The sequence below is a fragment of the Micromys minutus genome, assembly GCF_963924665.1.
Source record: "Micromys minutus genome assembly, chromosome: 6".
NCBI lineage: Eukaryota > Metazoa > Chordata > Mammalia > Rodentia > Muridae > Micromys > Micromys minutus.
Genome location: NC_137975.1, coordinates 72,561,632 through 72,577,462, shown reverse-complemented (window position 1 = coordinate 72,577,462; position 15,831 = coordinate 72,561,632). Strand labels below are relative to the sequence as shown.

At 39.2% G+C, this 15,831-nt stretch overlaps 1 protein-coding gene across 1 annotated transcript; it reads left to right on the top strand.

The window, feature by feature from the left end:
• Window positions 1-353: 353 nt before the first annotated feature.
• LOC308421558 (putative olfactory receptor 2B8) lies at window positions 354-1,298 on the top strand (the record flags this gene model as incomplete). Its single annotated transcript, XM_080917963.1, has 1 exon — window positions 354-1,298. The coding sequence occupies one exon, from the start codon at window positions 354-356 to the stop codon at window positions 1,296-1,298; it is 945 nt and encodes a 314-aa protein (XP_080774089.1).
• Between the last annotated feature and the right edge of the window lie 14,533 nt (window positions 1,299-15,831).

Below are 15,831 nucleotides of genomic sequence, written 5' to 3'. Positions count from 1 at the left end.
GGTAAGTGCCAACAGTTGTGAGACTATACTGTAGATTCGGATTAAGCCCTTCCTTTACCATTTGTTAGGTGACTGCACCCAGAGAAGGAGCTGAGCCTGTTTCAGCTGAGTACACTCATGTTCTCAACAAAGGTAACAATAAACAGTGCTCTTTTAAGTAAACACCTAGAAAACGCTGCTGCAGAGGACTGAGAGGAAATAGCATCACAGTAGCATCTTGCAAGCCAAACAACAACAATGTGACCAGTGTCCCTCCTGCATTTATTAAATAAACTACATTGTTTTCCAGGAGAAGAACACAGAATAACTTCCCAGGTAGAATTCGATCTTTTGCTTCCCACAGGTAGACTGCAATGGACAGAGCTAATGGCAGCATCTTTTCTGGATTTATTCTTCTGGGCTTCTCCGATAGACCTCAGCTGGAAACAGCTCTCTTCGTGGTCATCCTGCTCATCTATTTCCTGAGCTTTCTAGGCAACAGCACCATCATATTGCTGTCAATTATCGACCTTCACCTCCACACGCCCATGTATTTCTTCCTTTCTAATCTCTCCTTTATGGATCTTTGCTTGACTACCTGCACTGTCCCTCAGACACTGTTTAATTTCAAGGGGAAGGACAAGACTATCACTTATGGTGGCTGTGTCACCCAACTCTTCATTGCCCTGGGGCTTGGCGGAGTGGAGTGTATACTCCTATCTGTGATGGCTTATGACCGCTATGCTGCTGTCTGCCAGCCTCTCCACTACATGGTGATCATGCACCCACAGCTTTGCTTACGGCTGGTTGTAACTGCTTGGCTCACAGGCTTTGGCAATTCTGTGGTACAGACAGCACTGACCATGACTCTTCCCCTGTGTGGCAAAAATCAACTGGACCATTTCTTCTGTGAAATCCCAATCATGCTGAAGCTAACCTGTGCTAACTCCTTCTTCAATGAAGCTGAGCTCTTTGCGGTCAGTGTCTTCTTCTTGGTGGTCCCCCTCTCGCTCATACTAGTGTCCTACGGCTACATTACTCACACGGTTCTAAAGGTCAAGTCAGCCCAGGGGAGGCGCAAGGCCTTTGGAACATGCAGCTCTCACCTTCTGGTAGTGATTATCTTTTTTGGCACACTCATCTCCATGTATCTCCAGCCTCCCTCCAGTTACTCACAGGATGTGAACAAAAGCATGGCACTTTTCTATACTCTGGTGACTCCTCTGTTGAATCCCCTGATCTACACACTGAGGAACAGGGAAGTCAAAAGTGCATTAAGGAGGATAATGGGGAGAAGGACAGATTCAAGAAAGAGTTAACGCAGGGTTTGCAGTCCTAAACACTTAAGCTTTGGGAGACGTCTGTGCATCTAAAAACCAGTTTAAATGTAAGTTAACAAATCATCTATGCACCGAAAACACTGTTTTGAGCACTCAGTTGGATTGATAGATGAATAAGTGATTAGAGATAGAGAATGGATACACAATTAGACATCAAATCATAGAGAATTCTTGTTACTATGGAGCTAGACCTTTTCAAGAGACTTTAAGTAAAATAAGGTAACATAAATTAGATGTAGTATATATTAGACTTCTGTGTGGAATAAACAAATATAAGTACATAAAATTTTTGTATAACCATGTGGATTTTTTTCCACAAATGTAATCTAACGTGTTATGGAACGTGTAAACTTAGCACTAGGGATTACAAGTCAGAGGATCACTAAGTTCAAATGCAGGTTTTGGTTAAAGCCAGTCAAGGATACATACATAGTAAGAGTAAAATCCTACCTTTTAAAATATGCAATCCAACTGGTGAATCCTGAAGCAAAAATTAGAGTGGAATGCTATCATTTTTACATTAAATTTTTAGAATTATATAATTTCTCAAAACAATATTTAGTGTTTGTATATCTATATGTGAATGAATGTCTTCACAAAAATAAAAATGTAATAAAAAGCTAAAAGTTTCAATTAACAAATGATTTAAGAATATTTAAAACATTTTACGTATATACATACAGTAGTATATACTGAAATAAATTTTAAAAAATTAAAGGGGAAAACAGTCAAAATATCTGAAAAACTCAGCATGTTTATAAATATTTACTTGAATATTTCTTATTTGACAGCAGCAAGTTTAAAGGTTATTGTTGTGATATTAACTAAATGATGGGACAAAGACTACTTTGTATCAATTAAAATCAATTAGTGAGTTGTTGAGTGAGTTCTGTAGTGATTTTTGTCTCTGTACTGGGTTACTTTTAATGATTTCTGAATGTTTTTAGGGTACTATACAAAAGACTGACTTATTTAATGTCAATTTATTGGACTTTTTAAATATCCATAACAACCAGTTTTATTGAAAATATATCATTGAACTCATTATAATTAGTAAGTTTTTAATTAATACCATCAAACCTTTAAAAAATCAAGTACTGACAAAAAATATACTCATATAGTTTTATGCAAAAATGCTTTTAAAATCTGTACATTTATCTCTGTTTTTTAAAATAAAGTTGTTTAAAAATAAAAAAAGAAAATATATCATTGAAAAGTATACCAAAATGTAATACAATAATTTGGGTTTTTTGTTTGTTTGTTTGTTTGTTTGTTTGTTTTTGCTTATGGAGGGACATTGTAAGAGCCTTGGTGGGCACCAAATCAGAGCTAGTACCTAGCCTGAGGCAATGGCAATGTGTTTGGGATTAAAAACTATAACTTGACATTTTCAATGAGTCATCTAATATTAACAGGACTTTAAATTCTAAACCTAGTACATCAGCTATTTTCTTTTTCATTCCTGGGATGAAGTTTTTCATGCAAGATTGGTACCATCTCCACTGTCTGATTATATTGGAACAATTTTTGTTTCCTTCTTTGTTTTTTATTTTGTTGCATTGTTGTTATTAGGGAAGAGTTGTCTGTTTGTTTCTTTGCTTGTTTTTGAGTCAGGCTATCACTTTGTAGCCCTGGTTGGCCTGAAAGTCAATATACAGATGAGGGTGGTTTCAGCCCCACAGAGATTCCACCTCTGACCCCTGAGCGCTGAAATTAAAGCCTTTACCACCACACCTGGCCAGAAACTTTATTTCTGAAAGTCTGTGCTCTGTATATGTGTCATGAGGCATGTGACATCACCTTAAGAGCAACAGACACACACCTGTCCCTCCCTGTCTCCTGTCCTTGTGCCTTTTTTGCACTTACGTGGCCTATTAAGCATCTTTTCCAGAAATTATATGACAGCTGAAGGTTTGTGGATATTATAATTCCTTCATCCTCTGAAATAGACTTTCTGGTACCTTCTATATTTTTCAGGCCAAACCTCTTCTTGACTCTGTGTTGCTGACCCCTACCCATAGTAAGTAACTAAGCCACGTAGCTTGACCATCTTTTGCTGTTTCTTTGTATTGATGCTTTGTAGCACTGAGTCTATGAACCTCCTCTACCCACAATTATGTTTATCTGTCTCAGCTAATCACTTAATATGCACTGCAGCTGTATATTTTGCAATGTGGGATGTAACTGTAAAACCAGAACAAATGTTCTTCATAGTTTCACCTGCAGAAGCCTGGTTTTTCTTGCATTCTCAGCACATGGTCTTTCCCTTTTTTTATTAAGACCATAGCTATCACCTTCCCACTTAAGGAATGTACTTGGCAACTTATCTTTAGCAAGTTGCTTTTTCACATTGCCAGTTCGAGTATTTGTGAGCATTGAGGCAATTAGTAAGTAAAATAGAGATAGCTTCAAGACATGTACAACTGCATTCTGTCAGTTCATCCCATAAACAATAGAGCTATTAAGTGATAACACACAGAGTATCTATCTGCTACTGGTGGTTTGAATAGGTATGACCCCCATAGGCTCATGTGTTTGAGTGCTTGGCCCATAGTGAATGGCACTGTTAGGAGGTGTGGCCTTATTGGAGTAGGTGTGGCCTTGTTGGAGGAAGAGGCTTTGAGGTCTTATGTATGCTCATGGTATGCCCAGTGACACCGTCTCCTTCTGCTACCCCCAGATCAAGATGTAGAATGCTTATCTCCTTCTCCAGCACCAAGTCTGCTTGCACACTGCCATGCTTTCACCTTGATGATAACGGACTGAACCTCTGAACCTGTAAGCCAGCTCTGATTAAATAATCTTCTTTATAAGAGTTGCCTTGGTCATAGTGTCTCTTCACAGGAATAAAACTTCAACTAAGACAATGTTAAACAAAGGTTGGTCCTCATGCCAAGCAGGACACCATGAGACACAGAAATGCCATCACCACTAATAATACTCCAAACTGAAAACCTATGGGGTTTTTTTGTTTGTTTGGTTGGTCGGTTGGTTGGTTGGTTGGTTTTTTTTCTTCCACATCCTTTCTATTGACACCTTTGGGCTCTAAAACCTAAAGTGACAGAAAGCAACCTGAACATGAGTCGAATACTAGGGTTGGCCCAGGCAGACTATCCTTACCATGAAAGTGAAAATAAGCAGAGAACCATTTAAGGTTTGATTGACAAATTGAAAACCTAAGAGTCCTTAAACACATAGCCAATGTATATGAACATTTGCTAATTTCTGGAGCTATGTGGAAAGCTCAGGTCTAGAGTACAAATTTTGCGAAGATAGAATGAAAACTGAAATTTTATTATGTCTACTGAAGACACTCTGGGGAAAAGAGGCTTGTCTCTTTATTACAACTTCTCCTATTAGGACATCTGAAGTTAAGGAGATGGCTTGCTATAAAAGCATAGGGAACTAAGTTTTTCCTAGAACCATGTAAAAGTTTCACATTAGCATAGTGAGCAATTGCTATGATTCCAGCTCTGTAAGATGGAGAATCCCAAGGTCTTACTGAGCAATCTAGCCAAAATGACAAGTTCTAGGTTTATGGAGAAACCTTGTCTCTGAAGGAAGAAAGAAAGGGAGGGATGGAGGGAGGGAGGGGGAAGAAAAGAGAGGAGGGGGGAGGGAGAGGAAAGGGGAGAGAGAGAGGAGAAACAACTGAAGAAGACATCCCAACTTCTCCCTCTGACCTCCACACATGCTCCCAAATATACACAAGGGGACACTTGACAACATTTGAAGCAATATGCATCAGAAGATATATAAGAAGACTAAGAAATAACAGCAGATCTAGGAATAGCAGCACGTGTTCAGTGTTCTGTTTGGACAACGCTGTGTGATTAACTTCCTGCTGATTTTGTCCAATTGCGTTATAGCTTTCTGATGACTGGCCCATCCCCCCCACCTGTTGATAGTATAAAAAATAACTGAACTTCTTAATAAGTTTGCTGGCAGCGTTCATCGGCACAAACACACCTCCTCATCCCAGCTTTCTGTCTTCTTGAGTTTCTTATTCTCCTCAGTGCCTCACCACTTAGGACCCTTATACATGCAGGTTTGGGTCAGACCTACCCAAATGGGAGAACAATACTCCAACCAAAAATCTCTTGCCAGCGAATAAAAAGCCCAGTGCCAGGAATAGACCCCTTTTAAGTTATTGGCCAAAGGAGTCATATAGTCATTAAAGGCTATTGACATTATTCTCTGCTACCTTTCCAGAACCTATTGTTGAAAACACTAAATGTTTGAATCACAGACTAGGGAGAAATCAATCTAGTACTCACCTAAAAGCTTCATCCCTGCTGACTAACTTCTGCAGTGATGAAAGGGGCTAAAGATGCTATAAAAACCAAAAATATATTATCAATCTCTCCCAGCAGTGAATCCTGAAAATTTCAATGATTGACCAGATACGTTCACTTATGTAATAGTGGCCACAGGAGTGGCCAATCTTTTTTTTTCTTCGATATAAGCCACGCTCTGTGAGGTAGAAGCTATATCTGGCATTGTTAAAAGGGTCAAGAATCTGAGACTAAGTATTAGCCATGGGGGAGAACCAGTACTCTTCTAAGTGGACATAGTATTAAAATGACTTCTAATCACCTATTGCTATACCAATAGATCAGAACATCTCTCAATCCTTATCAGAGAAGCATCTTCTTGAAGTAGATGGCAATTAATGCAGAGACTCTTAATTGGTCAACATGCAAAGAATAAGGAGTGATGTAGTGGGGCTGCAAAGATGGTTCAATAGCTAAGAGCACTGGCTGCACTTGCAGAGGGCCTGTGTTCAATTCCCAGCACTCACATGGGAGTCCTCAACTATATTTAATTCCTGTTCCAGAGAATCTAATGCCTTTTTCTGGTCCCCGTGGGCCCTGCTCAAATCGGGTACACAGATGTACACGCAGTCAAAGCACCTATATACACAAATAATACAATTTTAAAAATTAATAATTTTTAAAAGAAACTGTGGATTTCTCAAGGTTACATAGAACAAACAAATCAGACCTCTCAGGAATTTTGAGTGCAATAGGGTGGGAAAATTGTCATAGCCAGAAGTGGTAGATAACATCATGGAAAGAGTATTTTCCTGACCCAACAAGGCAGTAGAACATATGAACTCAAAATGACTGTGACAAGACCTCCACAAGCTCAAGACGACAGACTCCCAGCATAAACAGAGGAAGGCGTGCACACAATCCACCACTAGCTAAGAATCTACTGCTGTGAGCAAGTCAGCTTTCTTTAATGATGAGTAAGAGCCCTTGTAGGTGGACTACATCAGGGAAGACTCCACTACCAAGACTAGATGGAAACACAAACTGGGGGTTGAGGGGGACTCAAAGTTGGGTTTAAATGGAAAGGAGAGGAGAGAGGGTAATTATAGGAGTAGTTAGGAGAGGGGTGAATATGTTTAAGATACATGTATAAAATTCTCCAAGAACTAATAAATACATTGTTTTAAAAAGTTACATTATTCTTCCTTTCCCAAGTTGAAAAATTCACCTTTATTTAATACAAAAAGCTTCTAAAAATCTTGACCATTACTAAATGAGTGTTCCAATAAATTATCCTATTTGCACAGTCTCTTTTTGTATGGTTATATAGGACAGGACAGCGGATCTTCCATCAGAACCAAATCTTCAAAGGCTGGAGAAAGTTGTCCTTCTTGTAGCCAAAGATCTCACTGGAGTCTGTCAAGTTTGAAATCCTGGAGCTCCTTGCAATGTCTGTGAGTTATTTGGAGGACCGGAACATTCTTCCCTCTTTCCCTCTGCTTCAAGTCTTCCTTCATTTCCCTTGCTAGGATATGTTCTCCCAAGAGACCAGCAGCTAGACCTTGGAGCCATCTGAGTACCTAACTGGTGAAACTTACAGAGATGCAAGTAAACCCTGATTGGATAAATGATGCAAATGAAGGCATGAAATAGGACCAACCAAAAAATGAGCTGTCAAAGCAGATGCTGGCGAGGCTGCGGAGAAAGAGGAACACTTCTCCACTGTTGGTGGGGTTGCAAGCTAATACAACCACTCTGGAAATCTATCTGGCGATACCTCAGAAAATTGGATATAGTACTACCTGAAGACCCAGCTATTCCACTTCTGGGCATATACCCCAGAGACACTTTAATACACAACAAAGATATATGCACCACAATGTTCATAGCGGCTCTATTTATAATAGCCAGAAGCTGGAAGGAACCCAGATGTCCTTCAGAAGACGAATGGATACAAAAATTGTGGTACATATACACAATGGAATACTACTCAGCCACCAGAAACAATGACTTAACCAAATTCTTAAGAAAATGGCTGCATCTAGAGAAGATCATCCTGAGTGAGATAACCCAGTCACAAAAGAACAGACATAATATGCAGTCACTGATAGTGGGATGCTAACCCCAGAGGCTTGCACTCCCCCAGAAACAACTCACAGACTGTATGAAGTCCAAGAAATAAAGAAAACAAAAAATATACATATATTCACAAAACAAGAAGACTTTGACTATTTCCATGTTGCGTTTTGTTTTGCATGTACTTTACGCTTATTGCAACTAGTAGGTTTTCAATGCATACTGTCAAGCCCTTGAAAAAAATCAAGTACTGACTAAAAAACATATTCACATGGTTTTATGTAAAATTTATTTTAATGTCTGAAAAAACAGTACTGACAAAAATGTATAATTTTAAGCAAAAAATGTTTAAAATCTTTACATTTATCTTTGTTTTGCAAAATAAAGTCGTTTAAAAAAAATGAGCTGTCAAACATCAGCAAGTGAGGTTAAAAAAAAAAAAAAAAAAAAAAGCCTTCAAACCTGAGAGTTCTCTTAGGGGCCATTGCGCCTTCCCTCTTCCAACTTACTCTATGTTGGAGGTGATGTGGGGATAATAGGTAAAAGTCCAGGAAATCATTACTCCATATCTGTTTATTACTCTAATTGCCACCAGACAAAAGCACCGTGTTGAGCCCTGAGGTTCATGGTCTTGTCTTCATCATAGCTGCCTTTACTAAAGCTGTAAACCGGTCCTCTTATCTCTACCTCTCAGGTGCTGCGGTTGCAGGCAGGAGCTGCTATGGAGACAGGCACTCAGATGACTCTAAGGTCTAGCTGCTGGTCTCTTGGGAGAGCATATCCTAGTGAGGGAAGTGAAGGAAGATTTGCAGCAGAGGGAAAAGGAGAAAGCATGATCCAGCTGCCTTGATCCACATCTGTCGTTTGGCTTCTAATGCTGTCCATAGTCTTTGTCGTTCCTTGGCAGATAGACTGACTCGATAGTCTAATTCTTCTTTTCTTGTGTGACATTCTGTCCACCTATGTAGCCATGAAGGACTAATCACATTGGATATGGGCCCTTTAAACCAAATATGCACCCTACTGATCACATATGCAAAGATATAGTCTCCAAATAAAAGTATACTTATTGGCACAGTATTTTGGGGGAATAACATAATTCAAACCATAACAGGAAGCTTTGCTCTTGGCCTCTCCATCTCTGTTTCACAACAAAAAGCATTTTATCTTCATCATTTAAAAGTACTGAGAAAGGTTTTCTTAATGGTCTCCATTAATGTTTTTCTGTTTTCAATTTCATTTATTTCTGCTTTAAATTGGTTTGTTTGTTTGTTTGTTTGTTCGTTTGTTTCATGTGTGTGTGTGTGTGTGTGTGTGTGTGTGTGTGTGTGTGTGTGTGTGTGTGTGTGTGTGTGTTACTGACTTTGGATATTGGCTGCTATTCTTCTAGCCTCCTAATGTAAAACCTTACACTATTGATTTTATGTCTTTTTCCTTATTTTGGTGATGTATTTATTATTTTCCCTGTAAGAAATGTTTTCACAGCACTCCAGAAATTTCAATGTTTTCTCTTTATTTAGCTCGATTGTACTTCAACTTTCTCTTTTCATTTCTTGTATCACATAGATATTATTAGGAAGTATAGTTTAGAGCTAGAGAGATCACTCAACAGTTGGCTGCTCTTCCAGAGGACTAGGATTCAGTTCCCAGCACCCATGTCATGCAGCTTTCACAACTGTAACTATAGCTCCAGTTTGATATAGGATCATGTGAGGTCTTTTTGTTATCTTTCTATTAGGTTCTAGTTTACTCATGTTGTGTATGAACTCAGAATTCACATTGTACTACTTCTATTTCTTTAATTTACGAAAGTATGTTTATAAGTTAAATGTTGACCAATGCAAAGACACATAGGAAGTGGGTAAAGAAAGCTTCAGTGTGTGTCTTTCAGAGAAGACTGATACATCGGTCAGTAAGGTGCATTCTCCTGTGGGCAGCACTAGCCAATAGACTAGGGGGCTGGATGAGTCAATGAAACAGGAGGGAAGACTTCACACTCAAGCACACTGGGCCCTTCAGATGGTACGCTTTTTTAAAGTTCTGCCACAGGTAACGTGGGTGTCTGATTTCAGCATCTTCAGTCTCTGAACAAAATTTCCATGGAGTTTCCAGGTCTTCCTCTTTAAGATGGAATTACATCATTGCTTCCTCTCACTCTCCACTGGTTCTCAGCCCCTCCCATCCAGGTGGTCACTGTGGAACTTCCCAGCCTCTAATCTAATAAATCCCCTCTCATAACTACATATATTCTGTTGGTTCTATTCATCTGAAGGACTTTAATACAGATATCTAACCATAAAAAGATACTCAATTATCTAACTGTAATAGTGGATTCACCAATTTTTATCCTACAGTTTGAACAATGTTACCCTTGTAGAACTTTGTTGTTAGGTGTGTGAATGTTAAGGATTCTTAGGTATTCTTGGGTATTTAACCCTTGTATCATTCCTTATTACTGCTGGTAAATTTTTATGCTTTGGAATCTTTTCTATCTGAACCAAATATACTCATTAGAACTATATGCTTCTGTGTTTGTGTTCATAATCAGTGAGGACCATTTATAGATCATAGTGTTGTAGCGAGATTGTAAAAACCCCAAAGAGACCACCAGGAATCACAGTGCCAATGTAAACACATGAGGATCTTTATTCAAACTTGAGCTTGGGCCACCAACCTTCCTGATGCAACAGGAAGGAAAGTGAACTCCCAGGTCTAAGTGAAGGAGTTTTATAAAGGAAAAAAAAAAACACAAGTGGGGGGTTCCAAGTCTTGGCATTACATGAGATGGTAAAGGAATGCTGGTCTTTAAGCTAATTGGTTTACAGCACCTGGTTAAACCACAAGGAGGGAGTACAGATCAGAAAGGAGCACCTTGACCTGGAAAAGACTTATGTTTTCTTGGCACACTCTGTTATCAGCCAGCTGCAGCTGCTGTGTCTATTTTGCAACTTTCAGGGACATTTTATGATTTTTTTTCTCAGACCTCAAGGGAGGGGTCTCTCTAAGTTAACATGCCTCTCTAAGGGCAAGTTAACTTAGAATGAAGTCTTAACAAAATGGAGTTTATTCTGCTGCCTCAGTCCCTCATTCCCCCCTCTACTAGTTGCTTTGGAGGCCAATCTTGGGCTCTTTGAGGTCCAGATTGTTCGTGCTAATTTGTTGATAGTGAGATCTAATTACCATTCATTGAATAGCTCTCAATCTCTGTTTTATATATTGTACATGGTCTAAAGGAGAAGTAAAAGAATCACTAATAGTCCCACAAATGTAGAAATAAAGTTGCTAACCAATGTGAGGAATAAAACAGTGAATGGTACCAACTTTGATAATATTCTTGTTCTCTCTGGCATCTATCTATACTTATTCTAACTTTAGCTAATGATTCCCTAATAACTCCAGAATGGTTGACATAGAAGCAGCATTTCTCATGTAAGGTGGTATAGGATCTTACTTATAGGAAGATTAAGTCTAACCCCTGCCTGTTTTGTAACATTACTTCAGCCAGATAATGTATGTTATGCTCCAGGTGGGAAATGAACCTTTCTGGGCATTAGATATCTTTATCTATGCCTGTCTTTACACTGTTATAGTTCCTTTTTGGTAATGTTATCACAGTTACCTCAGCGCTGAGTAGGACTAGCCCTACCTCTAGAATTAATGTTAAAGTCAGAAATAGGTTCTCTCCTTTGTCTCATAAGGTCTTCCTCAATTTGTCTTACTAAGGATCTTAAAACCATTTTCTCTGAATAATAGGTTATGTGAGACACTAATTGAACCATCTGGGGTTGAAGAATTAAGAACCGCCCCATTCGTGCAAGGGGTCAGTCTTGTCAAACAGGCCCACCATGTCTGTTCTGGGGGCATAATCTATTTGGAATAAATTCTGGGAATGATCCGATTGCAGAAGTGTTGATGTGACAAGGGGACTTTCCCCCAGAAAGATAACCTGTTCCAATATAGTCTGAAGGGTTAAAGCTAGACCTTCCTGTGACCATCTCTATGTAGATTCATTATATTCAACTATTAACTTGATGTTTTCATAAAATATGTAAGAAACAGGGCACCTATAGTTAGCAGGGACAACAGACTCAGGACTGAGACTGAGTCAACATAAACTTGAGGGGCTTGATGTCCTTTGAACCCTCTATTTCAGTACAGCTGGAGCCAGGTAGTCTCCTTTAGTGGAGAAGCAGGTCTGGCGTTAGTGTAGTGCAAACCAGGTGGTGATTTCTTCCATTTTGATGGCAGTTGGTGTGTTGACCAGGATGATTTAATGTCCTTTTCATCTGGGTTTAAGAACATCTTGGTGGAATCTCACACAGACCCAGTCTCCTTGACTTGTGTGGTTCTGGAACCAGGCCTGCTTCATGGAGGGCACATAATTAAGGCCAAACATATTTATGAGCCCATTGGGTAGCTCTGAGCCTAAATATTAAATCATCATCTTTCAGTTATTTAATGGCTGCCAACTGTAGGCTGGGTACAATGGGAGCCGGGATACCATATATAATTTCAAAAGGGGGGTAGTCTCATCTGGCAGAGAGGGCAAAGAGAAGTAACATTAGCCAGTCCCCAACCAGTCTCTAAGGCTAATTTAGTTAAGGTCTCTTTTAATGTCTTATTTATTCTTTCTATCAGCCCTGAATGCTGGGGTCAGTGTGCACAATGCAATTTCCAATCTGCCTCAGTGAATTTTGATACATCCTGACTTACCATGAACACAAATATTTGTCCATTCTCTGGTTCTATCATAGAGGAAATCAATATCTGGGTAAGATATCCTCAAGTAATTTCTTGGCTACTTTGTTGGGAATGCCTCTGTCTATCCAAAGAAAATGCCCACAAATACCTTCCCTGCTTGATCTCTATAAAAATCAGTTTTCCAAGTAGGCCCCCAGTCTTTTACCTCGAAGTCAGAAATTTGGATGTTTAGAGTTGCTGGGATTATGGGTCAGCTGGTAAACTTTTTTTAACTTTATTTTAAAAAAAAGATAAAAGAAAAAATTTGCCATTTTTGCATAAATGTATACAAATACATTTTGGTCAGTGTTTGGCTTTTTTTTTTTAAAGTTTGATACTCTGCATTAAGGTCTTACTAGTTACAATGAGCAAAAAGTACATGTAAAACAGGATGTAAGCCGGAATTAGTCAATGTTTTCTTGGTGTGGAAGGATTGAGCATGATGTTTTTATTGTTTGTTTGTTTGTTTGTTTGTTTTGTTTTTTTCTTGAACTTCACACAGTCTGTGAGTTGTTTCTGGGGCAGTATGAGCATCTGGGGTTAGCATCCCACTATCAGTGACTGCATATTATGTCTGTTCTTTTGTGACTGGGTTATCTCACTAAGGATGATATTCTCTAGATGCAACCATTTTCTTAAGAATTTGGTTAAGACGCAGAGCGGAGCCTGGCCCATCTGCCACCCAGAACGGCGGCTCTTAGAGGCTGAGCAACTGGTGGGTGGGAGACCTGGGCTGCCGGGGAGCAGAGAGATCTCTGCGGAGTGCACACGGAAAGTGCACACCCTGCCTTGTCCTGCCTTGCCTTGCCAGATCCAGCGATTGGGAACAGAAAATTAGAACTTCTGTTTCCACCCGGAGGCGACTTCAGGACGCAGAGCAGAGCCTGGCCCATCTGCCACCCGGAACGGAGGCTCGTAGAGGCTGAGCAACTGGTGAGTGGGAGACCTAGGCTGCAGAGGGGCAGAGAGGTCTCTGCAAAGTGCACACGAAAAGTGCACCCCCTACCTTGCCCTGCCCTGCCATGCCTGATCCAGCAACCAGAAACAGAACATTGGAACTTCTGTTCACACCTGACAACTCTGAGGCATAAAACAGGGCTCGGCCCATCTGACACCTGGACCAGTGGAGAACCAGGGACACAGACCAAATACAAAAGAAAGGCAAGAACATATCACTGACAACAAAATGGCAAGAGGAAAGAGAAAGAGTATATCCCAAAAAAACCAAGACAATCTAGCAACACCAGACCCAGCTCTCCCATAACAGCAAACATCAGAATCCCAAACACTCCAGAAAAGGAAGACACAGACCAGAAATCATACCTCAAGATGCTGATAGAGATACTTAAACAAGAATGGGAGGAAAAGCAAAAAGATTCAGAAGCTTTTAAAGAAGAAACAAGAAAAACACTCAAAGAACTCAAAGAACTAGAGAAAAACAGAACCAAAGAAATAAAGGAATGGAAGAGGGAAATTAAAACAGAAATTGACACAATAAAGAAAATGCTAAAAGAGATAACCCTAGAGTCAGAACACGAAAAAAAGAAATCAGGAGTCACAGAAGCAAGCATTTCCAATAGATTACAAGAGATTGAAGAGAGAATCTCAGAGGCGGAAGACAACATTGCAAACATAGACAAAACAGCCAGAGAAGATGCGAAAAACAAAAAGCTCCTAACCCAAAATGTCCAGGAGATCCAGGAAACAATGAGAAGACCGAACCTAAGGATAATAGGAATAGAAGAGGGAGAAGAATATCAACTAAGAGGCACAGTAAATATCTTCAACAAAATCATAGAAGAAAACTTCCCTACCCTCAAGAATGAGATGACCATGAGCATAAAAGAAGCCTTCAGAACTCCAAATAGGTTGGAACAGAAAAGAAATACCTCCCGACAAATAATAGTAAAAACATCAAGTGCCCAAAGCAAAGAAAGAATACTAAAAGCAGTAAGAAAAAAAGGTCAGGTAACATATAAAGGCAGACCAATCACACTCACACGCAATTTCTCAACAGAGACTATGAAAGCTAGAAGAGCCTGGACAGACATCATGCACTCCTTAAGAGAATACAAGTGCCAGCCCAAGCTGCTATACCCAGCAAAACTATCAATCACCATCGATGGAGAGACGAAGATATTTCAAGACAAATCAAAATTCATACAATATCTGAACAAACACAGCACTACAACAAATTATAGGTGGAAAACCCAATACAATGAGGGAAAATACAGCCTAGTAAAAACAAGAAAACTCCTAAACAAGAAAACTAAAAGAAGAAAAAAACACAGACACAACATAACCCAAAAAAGCAATAATGGCAGGGAACAGAAACAACTATTCTTTGATATGTATTAACATAAATGGTCTCAACTCCACAATAAAGAGACATAGACTATCAGACTGGATACATAAACAAAATCCAGCATTTTGCTGCATACAGGAAACTCATCTCAGGGACAAAGACAGACACTATCTCAGAGTAAAAGGTTGGGAAAAAAACTTCCAAGCAAACAGCCCCAAGAAGAAAGCTGGAGTGACTATTCTAATATCGAATAAAGTAAATTTACAACAAAAAGTTATCAAAAAAGATAAGGAAGGACACTTTTTACTCATTACCTGGGAAATCTGTCAGGAGGAACTCTCAATCCTTAACATATAAGCTCCAAATAAAAAAAATCACCCACATTCATAAAAGAAACCCTACTAAAGCTCAAAAAATACATTTCACGCACACAATAATAGTGGGATACTTTAATACCCCACTCTTACCAATGGACAGATCATGGAAACAGAAACTGAACAAGGACACTGCAAAACTAGCAGAGACTTTGAACCAACTAGAATTAATAGATATATACAGAACATATCATCCTAAAGTAAAAGAATACACCTTTTTCTCAGCACCCCATGGCACCTTCTCGAAAATTGACCACATAATTGGACACAGAACGAGCCTCCATCGATATAAAAAGATTGAAATACTCCCATGCATCCTCTCAGATCACCATGGTCTACGGATGGTCTTTAACAACAACAAAGACAACAAAAAGCCCACATACACATGGAAACTAAACAACGTTCTGTTAAAGGATAGCAGGGTCAAAGAAGAAATAAAGAAAGAAATTAAGGATTTTCTAGAATTCAATGAAAACGAAAACACAACATACCCAAACCTATGGATTGCAATGGAAGCAGTACTGAGAGGAAAACTCATAGCCCTGAGTGCTTCTAAAAAGAAACTGGAGAGAGCTCACATCAGCAACCTGACAGTACAGCTAAAAGCTCTACAACAAAAGGAAGCAGATACACGCAAAAAGAGTAGACGGCAATAAATAATCAAAATTAGGGCAGAAATAGACCAAATAGAAACAAAAAGAACCATTGAAAAAATCAACAAAACAAAGAGTTGGTTCTTTGAG